The 20,567-nt window shown below is 39.9% G+C and overlaps 1 protein-coding gene across 3 annotated transcripts in view; it reads right to left on the bottom strand.

Moving 5' to 3' along the window:
• Window positions 1-20,567, bottom strand: part of grk4 (G protein-coupled receptor kinase 4) — a 60,535-nt gene that overhangs the window by 21,894 nt on the left and 18,074 nt on the right. For all 3 annotated transcript variants that reach the window (XM_086032357.1, XM_086032356.1, XM_086032354.1), the window contains exons 2-3: window positions 10,760-10,855; window positions 930-1,042 (exon numbers count right to left, since the gene is read on the bottom strand). In XM_086032357.1, the coding sequence (XP_085888483.1) occupies window positions 930-1,042; window positions 10,760-10,811 (165 nt within the window). In that variant the 5' untranslated portion in view covers window positions 10,812-10,855. The remainder of the gene's footprint in view (window positions 1-929; window positions 1,043-10,759; window positions 10,856-20,567) is intronic.

The following is a 20,567-nucleotide window of genomic DNA, read 5'->3' as shown; positions in this document are numbered from 1 at the left end:
GACAGCCGCGGTCAGCAAGCTCGCTCATGATGAGGTCAATATTTCTCGGCAAAACTTGTTCAGCAAACTTTGACTAGCAAAACACATCTGTAACTTGCCACATTAATATATTTAATAATTAGCATCTCTGGTAAAATGCTTTTTATTTATATTTTTTTAATGTTTTTAAATATTGATTCTGAACTGCTCCAGATGATAAATGTGGCACAGCGGTGCGCTGTTATGATGCGCTTTGGCAGAGTATTGATGATTTTCATAACTGATAGTGGTGGAATTAAGAGGTGGATTATGTTAAGTAAATTCCCACTAAGGCCCATGTACCAAATGCACAGCCCGCTGCAGGTTTCATGCTGGTGGCCAGTGTTGACCATTTCAATCTGTATGTTTGGTTTAAAAACAAGCTCAGCTAAACAGCAACAGACTCCGCATCATGCAAATGACCTGACTTGTCTTTATTCACGTTAATCGTGAAAAATTGCTTCATGGAGTGCAGGTATGCCAATGCATGCGTGCCAAACGTAAAAAAAGACTAACTTGTGTTCTTTTTAAATTAGCATGATTTGCTCCTGTTTTCCTTTGCCGCATACCTCCGGGGGCCGAGACAATCTTGGGCCTGTGTTTGCCTGCTCCCCGGGCTGACGTGGGCTTGACCTCACGGATGAGTGCATGGAGGAAGAGGAGGGGTCTGCTCTCTGACTGCCTGTCTCTGTCACTAATTACCTCCTTCGTTGACCACCCCCCACCCCCAACCAACACTCAATGTTATTGCCAAGATCAGGAAGAGGACGGGGCCCCCAATGTGATCACTCTTCATCCCACAGGGAAAACAGTGATGTGGAAGCCAACAAACAAACGGGGAGGGATTAAAAAAAAAAAAAAAACGATTGTGTGAAAAGATGACATCAAAATTAGGTTGTTCAAAATCTTACCACGGCGTCCATGAACTCGATGCAGCGCTTCAGCTCTGGCCTGGTGTCACAGTACTGACGAAATAGAAGCCGACCAATAGGCTGCTTCTCACATAGACTGGTATAGTCCCTCTCTGAGAGGAAGAGACAAGTACACACAGCCAGAATTGATCATCTAAGTGTTTTTGTAACATTACACAAAAAAAATCACATGCCAAATTAAGACAAAAATATATAATGAATGTCATTGTCATGCTTTGGTAACATGAGGACAAGTATGAGGACAAGTATTCATTTGCAGTTGACATTTTTTTGTCTGCTGTCTGATGGTTGATGTTTTCCTCTCCTCATGCTCTGTATGGGTTTCAGACCTAAAGATACATTGTTACCTCAATATAAAAGAGTAAGTCTCTGGCCAACTTCCAAATAATTGACAAATCATTTTGAATTCAATTCATTTCAAACATTTTTGTTGGTCCTGATGAGGGAAATGTAATTAAAATAGCTCACACAAAAGAAAGCACAGACAGTTCTTACAAAAACAGGAGGAGACTAAACATAAACTCATTGTAAAAACAGAAAATCATGGATGTTCATATGCACGCAATCTGTGTAGCAGGGCCCATGTTTTAGGACCAGTTTATGTCCATCGCAGCTGTATACCCACCGGTACCAAATGAGGAAGAAGCTAGGACTTTTAATTTCACAAGCTGAAAAAACCCCACATGTAATTCATAAATGTATAAAGACAAAATAAGGCCATACATACAAAAGAAAACATTCACACGTGTTTCAAGAGGATTGAAGAGGAAGCAGAGGATGAAAATATCTTAGATGACTAGACTAGAGCTGTGCAATTAAGCTACCGCATTTTCTGGACTATAAGGCGCTACTTTTTCCCTAGGTTTTGAACCATGCGCAAACGGTGCGGCTATTCTGTGGATTTTTCTTCCACTGCTAGGGGTGCTACATACATACATACCCGCAGGCACTCATAAAAGGCGCGTGATTGGTTCCCGGCGTGAGATTGACCAACTAGAGCGGATTTATCCCGTTGGCTGCACATCATCACAGTCTCTCGCTAGTCTCGTGCACTCTAAAAAACAAACAACACTTTTGAACAACGTTCGGTTCGGAAACTCATAACGTTATTCAAATGTGCCATTCATTTAGTCAGAGGATAGTAAATAGCTGTTTTCATAATTTGGGAGCGGAACGCGCTCAGCCTCTGGGCAAGCACGGCGTGCTCAAAACAAGGACGACGAAACATCGCTAAATAAAATGTTAATATGTTTGTTGGTTTTGCCTTAAGTTGACTTTAACTAGAATCCCGTGTTGCATTTTATCCAAAGGACCTTGTTGATGTTATTGAGCAAAGAAAAAGTTAAGGCATGATTACCTCCAGTGACCGTGCTTCTTCTTCGTTTTCAAAAGGAGAAGTGGGAGGCAACAAAGAAGGACGAGCCAACGAAGAAGAAGCAGCAGCAACAGCAGCAGTGCCATTTTCGCTTTGCACAACAGCAACGACAACCGTTTAAATAGTTTGAAATAGCAGTCAAATGCTATGCTCATCAAGACAAATTTAGAGAACCTCTACAATAAAAATGTTTAAAGCGTGCATCTGCTTAGTTAAGAACAAATGGAGTACGGTAATTAAGTTTATGGACAATGTGCACATTAATCAATTAATTAAATGATACATTAATCAATATCAAAAGGCATGATAAAATGCTTGCACCATATTTAGCGGAAAGCTAGTTTCCATCTGCAGTAACGAATGGATGAAGATTAAAAAAATGAAAATGTAATCTTATATTTGAGTCAAACATAACTGATACCTGATCTTAAAAACATACATGTGACAGTGGTGCTCTGGTTGTGGCCAAGTGTCTGCAACTGGTCTGGGCCACCACACTGAGCAACGCGGTTGAGACTACCAGACAATGTGATAATTATAAATACTTGGGGATATCTCTTCAGACCAAGCTAACTTTTGATGCCCACATTGACTCTGTTTGTGCCAAGGCCCATCTGCGAATGCACTTTGACAGGAGGCTTAGCGGTTCTGATATTTTTCTGAAAATGTTGTATTCTTGTTTTATTGTGTCTGTTTTAACATTTGTCACTATTTGCTAGTTTGGATCCCTTGTAAAAACAAAAGGTGCTTGCAACACATTGTAAAGGTTTGCAGCAAGATCGGAGGCCTACATTTCCAGGGGCTTTCCTCAACTTTATCAAGTGAGAGTAGCAGCAAAGGCCGTTCTGTCACAACAGACGGCCGTCACCCTCTTTGCTGAATATCAACTGCTGCCATCAGGGCGCAGATATGCCCAAGTGGAGGACAAACAGATGCAAAAACTCATCCATACCATTTTCCATTGCCCTTTTAAATAGTATAGTATAACACCCCATATATTGTGTGAGTATAATGTATTGTATTGTGTTAATGTGTGCGTGGATTGTTGGTGTTTTCTAAACTGCTGGCTGTATAATGTTGTTCCCCCTGGGGATAATAATGCAGTACTTAGATCGTGCAGGGGGGGTCACAGGATAGTGTGTTGACAAGCAGTTAAGACGCCGACTGGAATTGGCCACCTTGTGGTGTCCTAGCTAATATCAGCTGTAGCGACACCTTCTGACTTGGAGTGAAACTGGAACACATTTTCAAAACAACGCGTGTGGGTTGCGCCGAGTGTAAAGGCAAACTGTGTGCAGCATTGACGCAGTGACGTGCGCGCGGATGTCGGCCGCACAAGTACAGTATAAAGAAGCTTTAAGTGTTTACTCCATCCATGCTCGGTGCTACACTGTCCCAAAGGGGCCAAAACGTGCACGGAGAGCCGGTATTTGTTTTTACAACCTCTATTATTTTAGTCTACTCTAATTTTACTTTATTCATTTATTTCCTCATTGTTCTTTCAACCTATATTTAAAGTTGACCTTTCAAAGATTCAAGGAATTTTCCTTTTCTCAAAATTCAAGGATACAAAGATCCAAGGACATTTTTGTCATCCAACAAACATTTTTAAAATGACATGGCCAGAAATACAATCTCCAGCCTAAGACGTGAAAATTAATAAGATAAAATAAATATGATAAAGACAAGGGCAGGGTTCTAAATTAACACCTGCCAATTTGCCAAATCCGGGTTGAAATTAGTTTTGGCGGGTGTTGATAAAAAGCCAGTTTGGCTGGCGATGCGTGAAGCAATCGTGTCTGTCAGATATACAGTACTTAGGGTTTTCGCATTTTAAATTTCCAGTTCCCTGTTACGGTCTCTCATCTACCGACCGGAAGAAAAATTTGCTGAGACTACCGAAGAAGCGCGTGCACGCGCACCACGAGGGTGCAGCCGGAGCCAATCACAAGTGTGGCTCGGCTTTGTTAAATTCAATTAAGAGTCGCCTTAATGCAACATTTACAATAACACTATATTGTGCAAAGGAGGTGGCACGATGTATATAAGCCCTAGTGTGTCTGCCGATCTTGCCACTCCCTCCTGCTCCGAGCCAAAGTCTACAACGCGTTGAGCTTCAGTGTAATAATAGGGTCAATTAAACAATAAAATACGTCTATTGCCAACACTGACACATCCAACCACTAAACGGTGGAGTCAAATCAAATGCAAATAACTAGCTAATATTATATGTGCAGTATTTTATATACCAAGCAAGCGTGTGTCCACAACAGGGACATTGTAAACGCCCACTGTACCTGTTGCTAATCTGAATTGGGGACCACATTGCTCTGCTTTAGTCTATTTACAAAGCAGGTTAGCCCATCAGTGTAGTGCATACTCATTTACACTAATGTGTGAATCTACTTTCATGTTGTGAAAGTTAAAAAAAAAAAACATCTTCTCAATTCAAGTTCATAAGTTTGAAATTATTACTTTTGAAATTAACTCTTAAAGCAGAAGTCAACCCAAACATATATTTTTTTAAGAAATATGTTCCCAGCAGGCCCAGTAGTTGAAACACTGTATTCGGATTAATTTTGTGTTTGTGGAATAAGTGTTAATGCACTAATTTTTAGCCATCTCTGGGGGCGGCCATTTTGTCTTCTGTCGACTGAAAATGACATCACAACTGCTCACAACGACCAATCGCGGCTCAGATTCAGAAAACAGGTCAGCCGTGATTTATCGTTGTGAGCAGTTGTGATGTCATTTTCAGTCGACAGAAGACAAAATGGCCGCCCCCAGAGATGGCTAAAAAACAAGTGCATTTTACTGCTTAACTTATTTTCCACAAACGCAAAATTAATCAGAATGCCGTGTTTCAACTAGTGGGCCTGCTGGGAACATATTCTTGCAAGAAATATGTTTGGGTTGACTTCCCCTTTAAAGAAATTATTTAGTAAAGTCAAAAAAGAAAAGTTAATAGAAATACATTTGTAGAAAGTTCAGATGATCTTATCCAAAAATAACTTGTTAGCATCTCCATTTAAACCAGGGGCGTTCTGATTTTGAAGGGCCACCTACGGCAATATCAAATGAGACAAGGGCTTTCATTTAACATTAAACCAACTCATCGGTGTAGATTAATATATCTGAAGCTATATTATATTTATTTGGATATACTGTATAGTTAAAATAAAAATAAAAAACAACTACCGGTAGATCAATGATTTTTCAAGAGTTTGGCATGGCCGGTCGCTCTATCAAATTATTACTGATTGGTTAAAAACACAGGAGTGAGAGATGAGAACAAACTTCTTATGTTTTCCTGCCTTGCCACTCAGTGTAGAAGGGATGTACCGTAGTACGAACCCGGCAAATGACACGGGCCGAGTCAAATGTTATTTCAGTCAGTGCCGCGAGCTGCTAAGAATGAATGCCCGTAATTTGGACACCCCAAAAAGAATTGAGATGCGACATAATGACGTTCAATACACCCATTGGCAGCACCAATGACTGCATTTCACACGACAATTTAGAGCGCAACCATCACGAGAAATGAGATAGTGTGAGGGAGATAGATAAAAACGGAGGAGCTAAACATAAAAGAATTTTATAAAATTGGCTCGTGAAAACAGTGTTTGGGTGGTAATTTTAGATTGTTCAAAAAAGTTCATTTAGAACCATGGATAAGGGTAATGCTTATTCAAGGCTTCAAATGAGTGCAAATTGAAGGTGTTGATGTAGCATAATGACAATGCAAGAGACTTCAATTTCACATGATATTTACAAGGTCATTTTCTACTTGACAAAAAGAATAGAGAGCTCAAAAAGTGTTCAATGTGTAGGGATGAATTGGCATGAGGCTATGATGATCATCTTGATTGGTTGAATAGTTGAATGCAAAATTTTGAAATAAATGAAAAATCGCTTCAATAATCATGATTTCAAACTCAATGAAAATAATCGTTTTCCATAATCGTCCAGACCTATATGTAAGCCTTGGAGTTACCTTTAATTATGTGTCATGTGTCATCTTCCAAACCGCTTATCCTGTACAGGGTCGCGGGGAGGTGCTGGAGCCTATCCCAGTTGACAGCGGGCAAAAGGCAAACTACATCCAGAACTGGTCGCCAGCCAGTCACAGGGCACACACACAGACACCATCACTGAACGAGAACCGATCCCACGTTGCCCGCACACAACTCAGGCGTGTGTACCACTACACCATCAGTGATTCATTACCTTTAATTAGTATAGGTTTATTTACAAAAAAGCCATTGTTACTGCACCAAAACATCATATTGAAATTGCTTTACCGTATTGAATTGTCTTGTTTTGGGCATGCTGGAGCCTATCCCAGCCGTCTTTGGACAGGAGGCGGGGTACATCCTGAATTAAATGCCAGCCAATCGCAAAATGTGAATTTACTTGGATCAAATTAAGTTATTTAGTGTTAGGAATGGCCCTAGATACTGTTCTCCTATTGGATGGCTATGCACATTTAAACTTGCATCTGATTGGTCAAAGTTAGATCAAAGCATTCCAATTCCATATGAATTTATTGTACAGTGGTACCTCTACTTACGAACGTCTCCTTATACGAAATTTTCAAGTTACGAAACGCCTCAACAGGAAAATATTGCCTCTTGTTACAAAAGAAATTTCAGGATACGAAAGATAAAAATACAGTATGGGCTGCTACTCGCAGCTCCAGAGTTTCCTGAACGCAACATACTCATAGCTGCTCTGTTTTTTCTCACAACTACCATGCAACAATAGCTGTTCAGCTCCATTGAAATGCTGCTTGTTGCAGGAGTGTGTGGAACACGATAACATGCCCACACGCTGTATATATTTGGATGATAGCAGGGACCTGTATTTTTACACTGGTTTAACAGACTGGCTCTTTAAGCCAAATCTCGGGAATAATTATGATCGAAGAGATCGTGTAAAAACTAAAAGTATGAAAGTATACTCCTTCTTCATTTACTAATAAACGTCTAAAGCAGCAGCCATGTAAATCTAGAATCTAGAAATGAAATGATTTATTTTTATATTATCATATTACAATGTAATTAGCTTGGCTTCCACATCCAGCATAACAAACCATGAACCAACTGCATAAAGCATTATCAATCATTTAAACATCTCAATATTTAAAAATAAAATAATTCATCCATCCATTTTCTATAGCGATTGTCCGAATGAAATAAAATGCATGTGCGATTTATTTGAAAGAAAATTCATGTTTTGTTGCAATATTTGAGGCTGGCAAATGTGTCCTGAACATCTCAGTGGAGAAGTGTGAGGGGCAGAGGATGTTTGCGTATGGTGACATGTTGGTGTGTCACATCCACAGGGTGAACTGTTGCATCCATGAGGTAAAATGCTTTCATTGACTTTATGCTAAGGGCACTGGCTATTTATCCAGGGTCTGGACTAGAAATAATAGTAGAAATTGTAGAAAAATAGTAGAAATAAGCAGACAGCTGCCGCAAGTTAGAGGAGACAGTCAAACATCGGCAGCAAAGTGCCCGTCAGATCCACTCCACTAGTTGTCAATCTAAAAAAGATGAACTCGCTATTGGCCCAGCAGTATGGGGGGCGGGATGAGGGCTCGAACATTGCGTGAGTGTGTGTGTGTCTGGTGTTTTTATTTACTTTTTTTTTCTTTATTTGGCTGTGTGTCTGCTTGTGTGTTGCCTGCGTGTGACGTGAAAATTGCGTTCTTGACGCAGACTGGCTGTCGCAGACGATGGACCAACTGGGAAATAATTCTGGCAGCTCACTGATGGACTGACTATGCCCACCTCTGTATTTTAATTTGTAAGTTGTCACACGAGTAAGAAAAATACAGATCAATTAAATCATCCATAGAATGAAATCAGACCTCTGAATCGTTATTTGAATCGAATCGTAAGGTGTTTGGGGAGTTTTATACACACCTCACCCCAACACAGCGTGTTTATGTGATGTCATATGTGCTAGGCAAAAGCTGCTGCAGATGGTTTGCTAAATGATCATTGCAGAAAATCAGCAAGTAACTAAAAAAGCAGACGCCAACTCTTTTACTGTGCAAGTATTCATGAAACAGTAGCACCTCAAGAGTTGAATGACAAACGCTGCCAATGAGCAGGCAATCAACTCGGGTAAATAACTTCATGAATGGTGTGATTCTCAAACTGAAAATAACTTGAGTCAAAGGGAATTGAGATGGAGGGCCGTAAATGGGTAACCGACGCAGTGGCTACAGCCCACATAATGCAATCTAGGATTCCTAGAAGTGACCTACTTGTCAAGGCTAAGGCCAAATGCCTGACATTATCAAGACACAACAAAGACACTGCTATCAGTGTCTATACTGTATCTTTCCATCCCCTGCAAAAACATGAGGGACAACGTGTGCGTGAGTGTGTGTGTGTGTGTCTACATGGTGGTGTGTTTAAGTACGCAAAGGGGATTATTTTGATCCTGCGCTGTGTGAGAGGGAAATTACGCAATAGCCTCTATGTAACAGTGACGTATGAAACCCTTAACAGCTGCTGAGTGCAGACACACACACACGCACACACACAAAGCATATTTTTTCTTCACACTTGAAGAGACATGTACTTTATGTGCTGGTTTTCTTTTTCTTTTTTTTTTAACAAACTCCTCTGAGTGATACTTTCAATGTTTTGTTTCATTGTGGTTTGTGTCATGGCCCACAGCCACATCTTTAACTCATCTTCCCTGCTTTTCTCCTGCCATTTGTTTCGCCAACTTCTTGGCAACGTTGAGAGCGCTTTTCTTTCCTATCAGAAAAGGCAATTTTGTTAATTGCAATTTTCTTGTCATAATTCTCCTGTTGCTCTGAAGTGGGGGACCAAATGAGCGAGAGAAAGCCAGATAGTGGGAGGGGGAGGCAGATAGAGAGTAGGCAGGGGTGTGAATGTGGGGGAGGGGAGTGTGGTTAGAGCTGCAACAGTAGAGGAAGCTGTCATCCACTGTTACATGTGAACGCACACACAAACATCTTTTGGCCTCAACCACAGGGAAACAGAGCCCATCTTTTTCTTATTCAAATTCTTATTTTTCAATGAAACACTGTAGTTTATAAGTGAAGTGGTGCGGTTATGCAGCCCCAGGCAGTCACAGATAATAATAAGCCCATGTGATGAAAATATGTTTACATCAATTTAAAACTTGTGATGACTGACAACGAGGTAGAACTTTGATCATCTTGACGGTGATCCACCATTCTTGTTGTTGTTGTTGATGGCGGTGTTAGCACGCGGTCTTGCGAGAAATGGAACAACCACATCATCATCTCAGGAGAGGCGCATATGTGTTGTTCACACAGATCCACGAGGGCAGCGTTTTGAGATATTGTAGATCCACAATGAGACCAACCAATTAATTTAATTTAACCAATTAAGGCCTAAAGCGCCTGGCTCAACATCTCCCCAAAACCTAAGGGCGACTATAGAATCACCCTCTTAAACCTGAGCTTCTCCCAGATATTCAACACCTACAAAATAATTGATATCTCAGCCCCTGTAGCAAATAGAAACGACATTCCAAAAGAATTTCAGAGCTTAGACGTGGCTTTCACACAGGCCCGAGTTTATTGTTATTTACGGTTTCAATCGAAGATGCACAAATAAAGTGTCAGTGCAAGAGAAGTAATATTTTTAATTTTTAAAAAATCTAGTGGTAATTACCATCCTCTATTCTGTTACAAAGCCGTCGATATTGTCATCGTCTACAAACATATATCGTAACCATATATGACGTTCGACTGGTTCCACTGGTTCAAAGTCCACAAGTGCGTCGTCTGTATCACTGCCGTTACTTATTTCAGAGCTCCCGTGATCGACGGCGTCCGCCATTACGGCTCAAAAAAATTCCGGGACATCCTCTGCGGTCTCGCTACACTGTCACGTGTATAATCTGATGCATTAAATTGCCTAGGAGACAGAGAATTAGATTTAAAAGAGAAAAAGACGTATCCGCGCTACAGGCTCTAGTGGTAGAAACCCAGTTATGCGCTCCCGTCCTTAATGGGTTAAAAATGATCATTTTTGGGCTCCCAAAACGCCGGCTCCACGTGGACAAGACGTTGAGAAAAAAAAAAAGTGTTTTGCAAGACTATAAACACCTGCTGGTCATGGAGGCCTACTCATTACTCTAAAGCTAAACCTCAGTAGGGGTCAAGTTGTAGTGGAGATGTAATGATCTGGCATATGAACAGACAGAAAATACCAATGAAGAAATGGCTGAGCAGACAATTCTTTGAGTCAGACACACTCATAAACAATTAGTTTCCTGTGCCCCGCCTGCGGGTGGGTGGGTGTTGTCGCTTAAGAGGAAGGAAGTCCCATCTGAGCTTCCTCCTGCAGTCCAACCCAACCCTTTGACACAGCAGGGCACAATATCGTTCTGTCTCACATGCAAACCAATGTCTTACCAATAATGCGACGCAGCTCCTCACACTGGCTGATATGGGGTAGTTTGAGCATCTCCTTCCATTTCTTGCTGCGACCATTCCTCTTCCCTCCTCCACCTGAGGGTCAAAAACGCAGACAATCAATAGTGACAAAACGGCACCACTACATCACAGGTCTTTCCTCACGTATATGTGAGCATGTTTGCTACCTTGGTGTGACCAGAGGCCCAGTTTCTAGTGGTTCATACCACTAGTTGCCTCAATGCAGAGGTTGAGCATGCGGAGAACAATCAGTATGTTTACATGCGTACAAACTACATAACCGACATAGTTCCAACATTTTTTTTTCCACACTTCTCTGTGATGTCCAAGTTTACATGTGCTAGGGGTTATTCAATCTTTGCTTTACCTCTGCTACAAAATGTGAGACAAAACTCACACAAGCATGGGGAGAACATGCAAGCCCAACACAGGAAGGCCTGAGCTGAGAGTCAAACACAGGAGCTCTCGATGGTGAGGCTGATGTATTAATTACTACTTCATTGCGCTGCTGTGAGCACTGGCTCACTTTCATGAGACAAGGCCAAAGCAGGCAAATTTTATTGAGACATAATATATACAACAGGACCTGTAAAGTGAGCTCAAATTCTTGATCTTTGATTGTCTAGGCAAAAGCATAGGAACTATTTTTCAAGGAGTACAATGCGACCTCTTCAAAATATTTAAATGAGTGAGAATGTGAATACAAAAATGAAATTTTGTCATTCAAATACAAATCTTTGATGTCGGGAGGAATTCATGTACCTACAAAATCATCACTTTTCAGGAAACCTAAATTCTTTCATAAAGTGTGACAAAAAAACAGTGGAAAAGGCAAACCACGTTGTATGGTTAACTGATTGATACCGGCTGAAATTACAATAGGTCGAATAATTGATTGCTTCTGATATAAATTTGTTTTTTTTTAAAAATGCACTGAATTTAAGGCTTATTTCAGCCCAAAATATGCTTATAAGCTTTAAACAATGTATTTCTATTCTTTTGCCGAGGATCTTCAATGTGACCACTTTGGGCGTATGTGCAGCCTAATTTTTCAACGGTGTGACAAGACAAAATGACATGCAACCATTGCGGTATTTCGTGCATATACTTACTGTACTTTACACATTTACTTCCTTTCATCGACTGAGCAAAATAGAAGGGCTGCAAATAACGATTATTCTAATAATGAATTTATCTGTCCATTATTCGATGAAGTGGATATAAAAACATGTTTTGTTTTGTATCAATTTATTAAAAAACATTACTAGAAATTGACACTGCGGACAATGCACAAACAAAAATGAATTAGGATTCAGTTAATGTTTTGGTCCATAACATGTCAGAAAATATGCAAACATGTTCTCATTGCTTTCTATAGTAGTAGCAAATGTTTTGTTTTTATCATTCAACACAAAGATAAGTCCGCTTTGAGGACTACAGAAATCACACAATATTTACTAGTGAGAAGCTGAAATTCCCAGCATTTGGAGAATTTTAAATTCAAAAAGTTAAGCCAACAATTCTTTCTTTAATTATTTGACATTAGTTTGATAGAAATTGTATGTATCAAAAGTACGAGTGGTACTGGTTACTCGGTTTCGTTACTGGCGAGTTGTGTACTCATACTGGTATCGGTCTGAAGAAAAGTGGTATCGAACATTCCCCACTTAAAATAGTCCAAATCCTCTGATTTCAGCCTCTCAACAATAATTATCTGGTTTCTATAGTGATTCATGAAAGCAAACTGATTATCTTTTGAATTAATCAGAACAAAACAATTGCAAACCTCTGCTTTTACTTTGAAAAACAATGACCGAACCAGTAACTGATGCAGTTTCAAAAAGGTTGCCGATTGTGACATCAATCCCTCTCGTGTGATATAGATTTAGTTGATTTTATAAATCATTTGTGTTGGTGTACCCAAGAATTTATGTTGGGAGCACAAGTGAAAAAAGTCAGACAAGAGCCCTGTTAGGCTTGTAGAAACGTGCTAAAACTTTTGATACTGAGAGAAAGAAAAACCTCCTTATGCAGGAGATGTATTTTCTAAGGATGTTTTCTCTTCCAGGTTAAGGGGAGCTTTAAAACAAAACTCAAATTGACTGGTTACAACAGACTCAAACCACCAAACCTTGCAATAGCATGTGACAACTAAACAGACTTGGTTGAATATTGAAACAGATTTGCACACACAAATATATTACAAATTTGGTGTGTAATAACATCCTCATATCTAACCCACTACCACACACCTCATCTATTTTAAATAATAGTCGCAAGTACAGTTTTCCAATGGGAATGCTGACTAGCAACGTGTTGATGGGAAAGCCAAGCTCACAAGGCCACCATTGGGCTCATGGAAATTAATGAATTGAGAATGTTGACAATTGTGAAACTGCAGTTCAGGGCATAGTATGGTACATGAGCACACATACAGTACGTAAGGTAGAAAACAGTACGTAGGAAACAACCACACAGAAAAAAAGTTTATGCATAACATTGGATAATGAATTGGCTGTATCTGATGGCAGGATATTTGCAGTAGAAATCCTTGGGACACATTTGAGCCAACAAACAAGAATGACTGATTAAGATGTCACATGACCAAAAAGATCAGAGCTAAAATTCCTTGATGTCAAAGATGTGAGAAATGTTTTGTTATGGAGTTACAATAAAGAAGGAAATGAGAAGCTGTCATCTAATTTTGAAGTCAGGTGGAAAACAACAGTGAAAAACGTGGGGGAAGGGACGTAATGGAGTGTCTGTGTGCGTGTGTGTGGGGGGGTGTGCGTGCGTGTGCGGGGGTGTGCGCGCCTCTGCGCACACATGCCTGTCAGAGCTCGTTGGGCAACCCCACCCTGTTTAATGTCACTCTGACGTCAAAGCCATGTGTGCAAGCCCTTAATGCAGAACGGATGGAGCGTGTATTTATTTAACTTTGGTTCTCCCTTCCGACAGAATGGGGCGCTCCATAAACACCAACATCAGGGCAGTTGGCATCACTCAACTGAGATCATCACGTAGGATCTCAGGGACAGGTCTGAGCATGTGCATGCAAATCACATGACTCGAGTTCAAAAAGACACATAGCAGCTGAACTACCATTACTTTAAAGAAACCTTATAATCATACAGCAAGATAGTCCCCCCCTTCCCCAAATCTAATAGAATAACCGGAAACATATGGGGGCTGTGCATATTTCCTGCTACCATCAGCTTTCCAAGAAAAGCATTAGCCATAAATACATTACGATGCCCTGACAAATGAATGAGTGAGTGAAATTTTACTCAACAGTCCTTTTATTCCTTGTTGACAAGATGTTATTTGGAGAGTCAGACCAGAGACACTAATTTCAAGGGTTCAGCTATATGGCAGATATAGCAGTGCAAAAAGGTAGGACAAAAGCTACGAATTAGTCCATGTTTCAAAATGAGCAATACATATTAGAGGCATTTTTAAAAAGGACATGTAGCTAGCTAGTTAACTATTAGCGCTCCTTAAAGTGACACTTGGGTGAGCTTAACATGTATAAATTACATTAGTACTGAAATGCCCACCTCAAAAGACTCTGTAGTGATTTAAGGTCTTTTTTGTGACTAGGTTTACGACAAATTGCCCCGCCCCCTTTTGGGGCGTGGCTTATGTTATGTTTTCGGTCTCAGCGGTCTACATCACGCGAGGAAGGCATGCTTGGTAATATTGCTCGCTTTGTCAGTTCTGTTGTCTAAAACAGTGACCGATCGCCACCAAAATGCAAATGCACATTACTACTCTTGTCCACTTCAACCTGTGAAAGTATAAAAGTGTTCTGCACAATAGTTTGGATTTATTGACATAAAACGTGATCTCATAATGATCACCTCCACAAAATCAATAGTGCCGTGGCGATTGCTCCTCCACTTTCACAAGCTGAAGCGGCCAAGAGCATGAATGCGCACACGAACCCCGACTGGTTATATTTCGGACATATAGCGACGCTAAACTCGTGTCTCAGGAGGGAGAGAGACGCGGCTGGCAGCAGCAGGCAGATTGGAGCCCACCGCTTCCCTCCCCGGTTAAAGGTAGGATTGGGACAGCGGAAGTTTAGCAACAACTAGCTTAAGGCCGTTAAAACAAAAGGTGTTAGCACAACAACATTAGCACCTTACTGCCCGCCCAGCATGTGGTGGTGAAGATGAGCCAGTCCAGTGTCTTCATGTCGCCTCGCAAGCAGTCGCGTGGGGTGTCCCATCTTGCTTGCTTGCAGCCGCGACCTGCCTGAGTGAAGCGGCGCGAGAGTGACGAAAGCCCTCATCGAACAGCGAACAAAAAGTTTCGGCAAGGCTGACTGCACAGACGAGTGTGGCCGCATTGGAACATGCCATTTTGGCTGTTACCTTCCAAATTGGACGGCGCGTTCTAAGTCGAAAAAGTGGGTCCATTCCTCATCCAAATAAATGTGCACGTCTACTCATTCCCACTTCAGTCTCTGTAAATATCCTGACTGGTGTTTAATGCCTCGCCCGTTCTAACCGTGATCAGCAAAGAAGCAGTGTTTTTTTTTTTTAAGCAAAGAAGCAGTGTGCGCTCGTCCCAACCTAAATCAATGTAGCTCTGCTGCTTCCACATTTCCTCATTCTCATATAAATCAGCCACGGAGAGGTTAATCCTTTTGATATGTTGAAGTGGGCATTAGTAGAGATGTCCACATAAATTTTGGTGCCAATTGATCGCCGTTTTTGGACGTTAAAAGCAATAAAAGTACAACGATTTCCAATGGAGGGTTTGGAATCGATTCCTCGTGTGACTACGGCCGAACATGGATAGAACGCTAGGGGCCGCGGTCATTCTCCTCATTAATAAGGGGCGTTATTCATGGCGTTACTTATTTACTAATTTCTCCAAAATGAATGGATAAAAGAGAAAATGGCAACTCTTTTCATTTTCCTGATCAAAAAATATATAAAATGAACTTGTAAGTGAATACATGGCCATCCCGGCCCCACCATCCCTTTAATGCTGCGATCAGACTACACGAATGTAGCCCGAGGTGAATCCCCCCCCCAACGGATCGCGGATAAACGGTCACTGTCGTGGCCTATTATGAGTTGTCTTGAAGTATTATACCATGTGTTAGTGACAGAGTCTAGGCTCACATGCAATCAATATTCAGGTGAAGGTAAAAATTCCAGTTTCTGAAACATTAGGATTAATCCATAATCCATGGTTACTCCGGTATACATGGTAATTGCGATCAATTGGAACATACCCATCTAAACGCCAAAGCAAGGACAATGTCATGACGCAAATAGACATCGTTTTCGCTTCTTTGTACCGTCAATAAAAGACATTTTATTTGTCACTCACAACAGTAATGAATCTGTTGGTTCCCTCCTCGCTCCCAAAGTGGTTCAGTACTCAGTCTTAATGCCTAGATACAACAATCCGACGTCGGACATCAGTAAGCGTCGTGGTGTCTGATTGCGGCATCTGATTGATGTAGCGAACACAGTCATAACATCGGACCTTATCACGAAGCGTGTGGTGGGCATTTCAGCATGTTGAATCTGTGTCGTGAGTCGTGACATTTGGTCACTCTGATTGGCTGTTCGCTAGCGAATCAGCACACGGAGCACAAACTGGAAGTGGCAAATGTGGATAAACAGTGAGCACGCCCTTGCTCGATGATCTTTTCACAAGTACAAGAGTGAGGGTTGACAATGTAAGTATTTCACGATACTGTGTCAAGAACGTGAGGGTTTACTTTGCATGGGACTGTATTTACATTTACATTTGTTGTAAACAAACTCGTCTCTTTGTTAGCAGTTAGCAAGCTAGGGCGAGCTCGAAAAGCTTCGACGGGTTATAAAGACAAGTTTATCTGGACACAAACCATTTCATGAAAGATGTTTTACACCATTAAACTAGTGATCAATGTACTGTGTCAAACAAAAGCAACATACTTTGCTACGAGACAAAGATCCAGCCGAGATGCCCCCAAAATAATTGCAGGCTCTTGATGGCATCAAAGTCTCCCAAAGCAACTGCCTCCAATGTGGCGATGAATGTCCTTATAGCGACCTTTTTCACCAAATTAGACATAAGTAGACCGATGACCAATAACGCTAATAATGGATAAGGCTTCTCCTCGTATTTTCCTTCCGCATGCGGCTCTCAAATATGCGCGCTTGCGTTCAAATAATGATACCAGTATCGATAACCGGCATCGGTGTTTAATTTATTTTAATTTATTAGTACCGGCCAATCGGATACCAGCGTTTTAATGCGGTATCGGGATACCACCCGATACGAGTATCGGAACAACACTAGACTGGTGGATTCACTTCATGCTTCAGCGAGTAGGCAGCATCGCCGTGCCTACTAATACTTCCTGTAGCCAGACTGGAGGTCACACAGACAGACATAGACATACACACTATTACACTTGCTAAGGCCATGTCCGACGGGTCAGGGCTACAGACTGACATTATTTACTTGGAGTACAGTAGCCCCTAATTTTAACATTTTAAGAGCACAGGAAGAAAATTTAGGGGCATACATGATGAATTAATAGCAAAGTACATATTCCCATTTTCTTCCATTTTCACTGTATTACTGATAAATACTTGCAGAAACTAACATGTTTTCAATTCACATTGTATTGTGCAAGTTTAAACAACATAAACCTTTCCAGTTATACAGCATGAATACTAAAAATGTAAAATTCTTCATAAAATAAATAACTTACAAAAGTATTAAAATATTTACTTTGCACTGACATTTTAGCAATGCTCGTGTGCAATGTAGATTTTTTTTTTTTTTTCAAACTTAAAGACAGTGTTGTATTCCTCAAACACCACTGACCGTGTGAAGCCATTGTTTGATTGGAAAACAAATAAAAACAGATACCAAAATAGATTTAAAAAAATATATGACTCATCATTAGCACACTTGTACTAAAACATATGATTAATAAAGTAGTCCTTAGTGCACAGTTATTGCCCTTGCATTATTGAATGTAATAATCAGGAGACAAAGCGTCACTTTGCATCGCTGCTCTTGTTGTTGTTGCATTACGTGGTCCCGCTGGCGCTGGTATGAAACTAATCTTAGGCTAGCGGCAATTGGGCAAGCCAACGCTAGCGATATGAGGCTAACCCCGTTAAACGGCCCTTTGAGTTTCGCAACTGGTGTGTGCGGGTCATGCTTTTTTCATCAAAACATCTCATCCCCCCCAGGCTTGTTCCAGTTGTAAAAGTCTTTTGATCCCAATTGTTAGGGCAGAAGTTTGTCAGCAACAAAAAAATACTGTATGTCATTTCAAAATAATCTACAGATTTACACACTTGCGTGAGCGAATGAAAAATGTACTCGCACTGTCGCACTGAGTATTTATAAAATTAAATAAATAGATTTTGGCATTTCATCTGCATGACATTTAACTGACTTCTCCGCAAAAACCCAAGCCAGAATAAGGATTTTTGAGATTGCTAAAAAGGGGTGGATTTTGCTGCTTAACTCATATTCCAAAAACGTACTATTAATCAGAATGCCATGTTTCAACTAGTGGGCCTGCTGGGAACATATTCTTGAAAACAATGTGTATGGGTTGATTTCCCTCTTTAATGTTGTGGTGCATCTAAAATTTGAAGCAGTATTTCTACACTTATTGAACTTCACAGTGTGTTGACTGTTGTTATACAGTACCTGTAATTGATTTGTGGATGGTTGTTTTTAATATGTTTTTAAAGCAATAATTGGAATTTAATTTTTACTACACAATATTAAACTGTATATATTTTTTCTAGCACACAAGAGATACACCAAATAAAAATAAAACCACAACTAATAAAAACTCAACTAAAACGAAGGATCGGAGGGGGGGAGAATGAACCTAAAAAAAATCAGACAAATCACTCTGAAAACTAACTACCCGGTACATTTTTTAAAAACTAAATTCAAAACTAAATAAAAAACAACCACATGAAAATCCCCAAAATATTATCACCTTCATCGCAATGTGTACTATTGACACCTCCAAAAAGGAAAATACACATCCTTAGACGGCGACCTTCACATCATTAAAAAGCTAGCCTAATATATGAAGACTACTGTTTGGAAATTGCACACAAATAAGAGAGACAAAAATATCGCCTCCATAATACCCACATAAACCTTTAAATTGAATGTTAAAAAGTTAATACGACAACCAATGTAATACCAAAGCGAAATCTCGAAGAGCTTTTGAGCAGCATTACTGGCAAAGTCCTCAAAGTCACAGCATAGTGTAGTGCCACTTTCTTCACAGCTCGCTTTTATTTTTGCACTGCCATGCTGTAGGAGTCACTCACCCATCTGATGAACACATGTCACACGCTGATGCTCAGTAACAAGTCCAGAGAATCCAGACCGAGCATGGCAGCATGCAGTCAGTATTTACATCTTCACACAATGTTTGGGGGAAGCTGAGCTCTACACTTGTGACTTTTACAAGACAGTTTCTTTACTTGGTGCATACGGTAATGTTCCTTAACAAGGATCGATCACAGCGGATGAAAGGAAAAGTGTCTTCATTGTGCGATCAGATCAAACACATTTTTAAAATCCAGAACATTTGGGCACAGACAGCAACCCTCAAAGTTTTACTGAAGCCTGGGTAGGGGTGCTGGATTCTGAAAAAAACATGAATCATGATATTTTGGTAATAATTGAAATCACGATTTTTCAAACGAACATTTCTTTTTTTTGGTACAAAACAAGAAAATGTTTAAATGTAAAAAAATACAAATACATGTAAGTAAGTTGCTTTTGGACCGAACCCCCCAAAAAAATAGTTTTTTAATTTTTATAAAATTAGTTATACATTTTTTTAAAAAGGTGCAAATGTGTAAATTCAAGTATGATTTTCTTGTGTAAACAAAGTGCGTTGGATATAAATTAATATTAATAGTATTTTTTTTTTTTTTTACGATTAGGCCAATTTTGTAATCGTGGAGTGTAATAATCGTAATTGTAATTGAATTTGGATTACTTGTACAGCCCTAGCTGAAGGTAAATCTATCTAAAGTTGTGCCAATAGTTTGTGTCTTGATACTGTGTTTTAATAAAGCCTTTAAGAAAACATTACTTCAGGAATTCAGACTGCCCCTAAATGGTGGCATTTTGCCCCTAAAATCTCAGACAGTGCAAGTAAATTCGTGCATATGGGTGTGTGTGTGTGTGTGTGTGTGTATTTGTTTTAACAAACTTCTGCTCCATACGTCATCCCATTTATTAGTAATATGGTGGAAAATGAGTGGAAATATTCATATTTACTATCTACATGATTAATATCTACTTTATTTATTTTGCAAGTGCGCACCCTTAAGATTTTTTAAATTTGAAGTAGGGTCACTGCGCTCCTCATAAAAACAGTTAGTCTGGAGCCCTACACTTCTGTGTATTCACTTGTTTTTCATGTTATGGGATAGGGTTTTTGCAGAATAAAATCAAACTGAATATTTAAAATTTGACATTTTCTGTGCTTTACAGCTTGTTCAAGCCATTCCTTTTGAAGGCTTTAACCTGATGCGCAAAAAAAAAATGTTCACAGTGCTGTAAAAAGATCAGTGATGACTGATCAATATATGTGGATGAAACGCAAAATATTGAATAAAAAAAATCAAAAAAAAAAAATCAAGAATTTTAGATTTCACTGTATTTTGTGAAGGCAAAGGCCTTCACACATATGTTATTCTAATCTACACCTTCAACTTTATTTTTATTATTATCTTTTATTCCTCACACTTTTTTGGCGTACTTCTACTTC

This window comes from Filicampus tigris, chromosome 6 (genome assembly GCF_054856515.1).
Source record: "Filicampus tigris isolate MCC_2025a chromosome 6, RoL_Ftig_1.0, whole genome shotgun sequence".
NCBI lineage: Eukaryota > Metazoa > Chordata > Actinopteri > Syngnathiformes > Syngnathidae > Filicampus > Filicampus tigris.
Note: the sequence above shows the minus strand (reverse complement) of the source record. Positions and strands in the feature narration are given on the sequence as shown.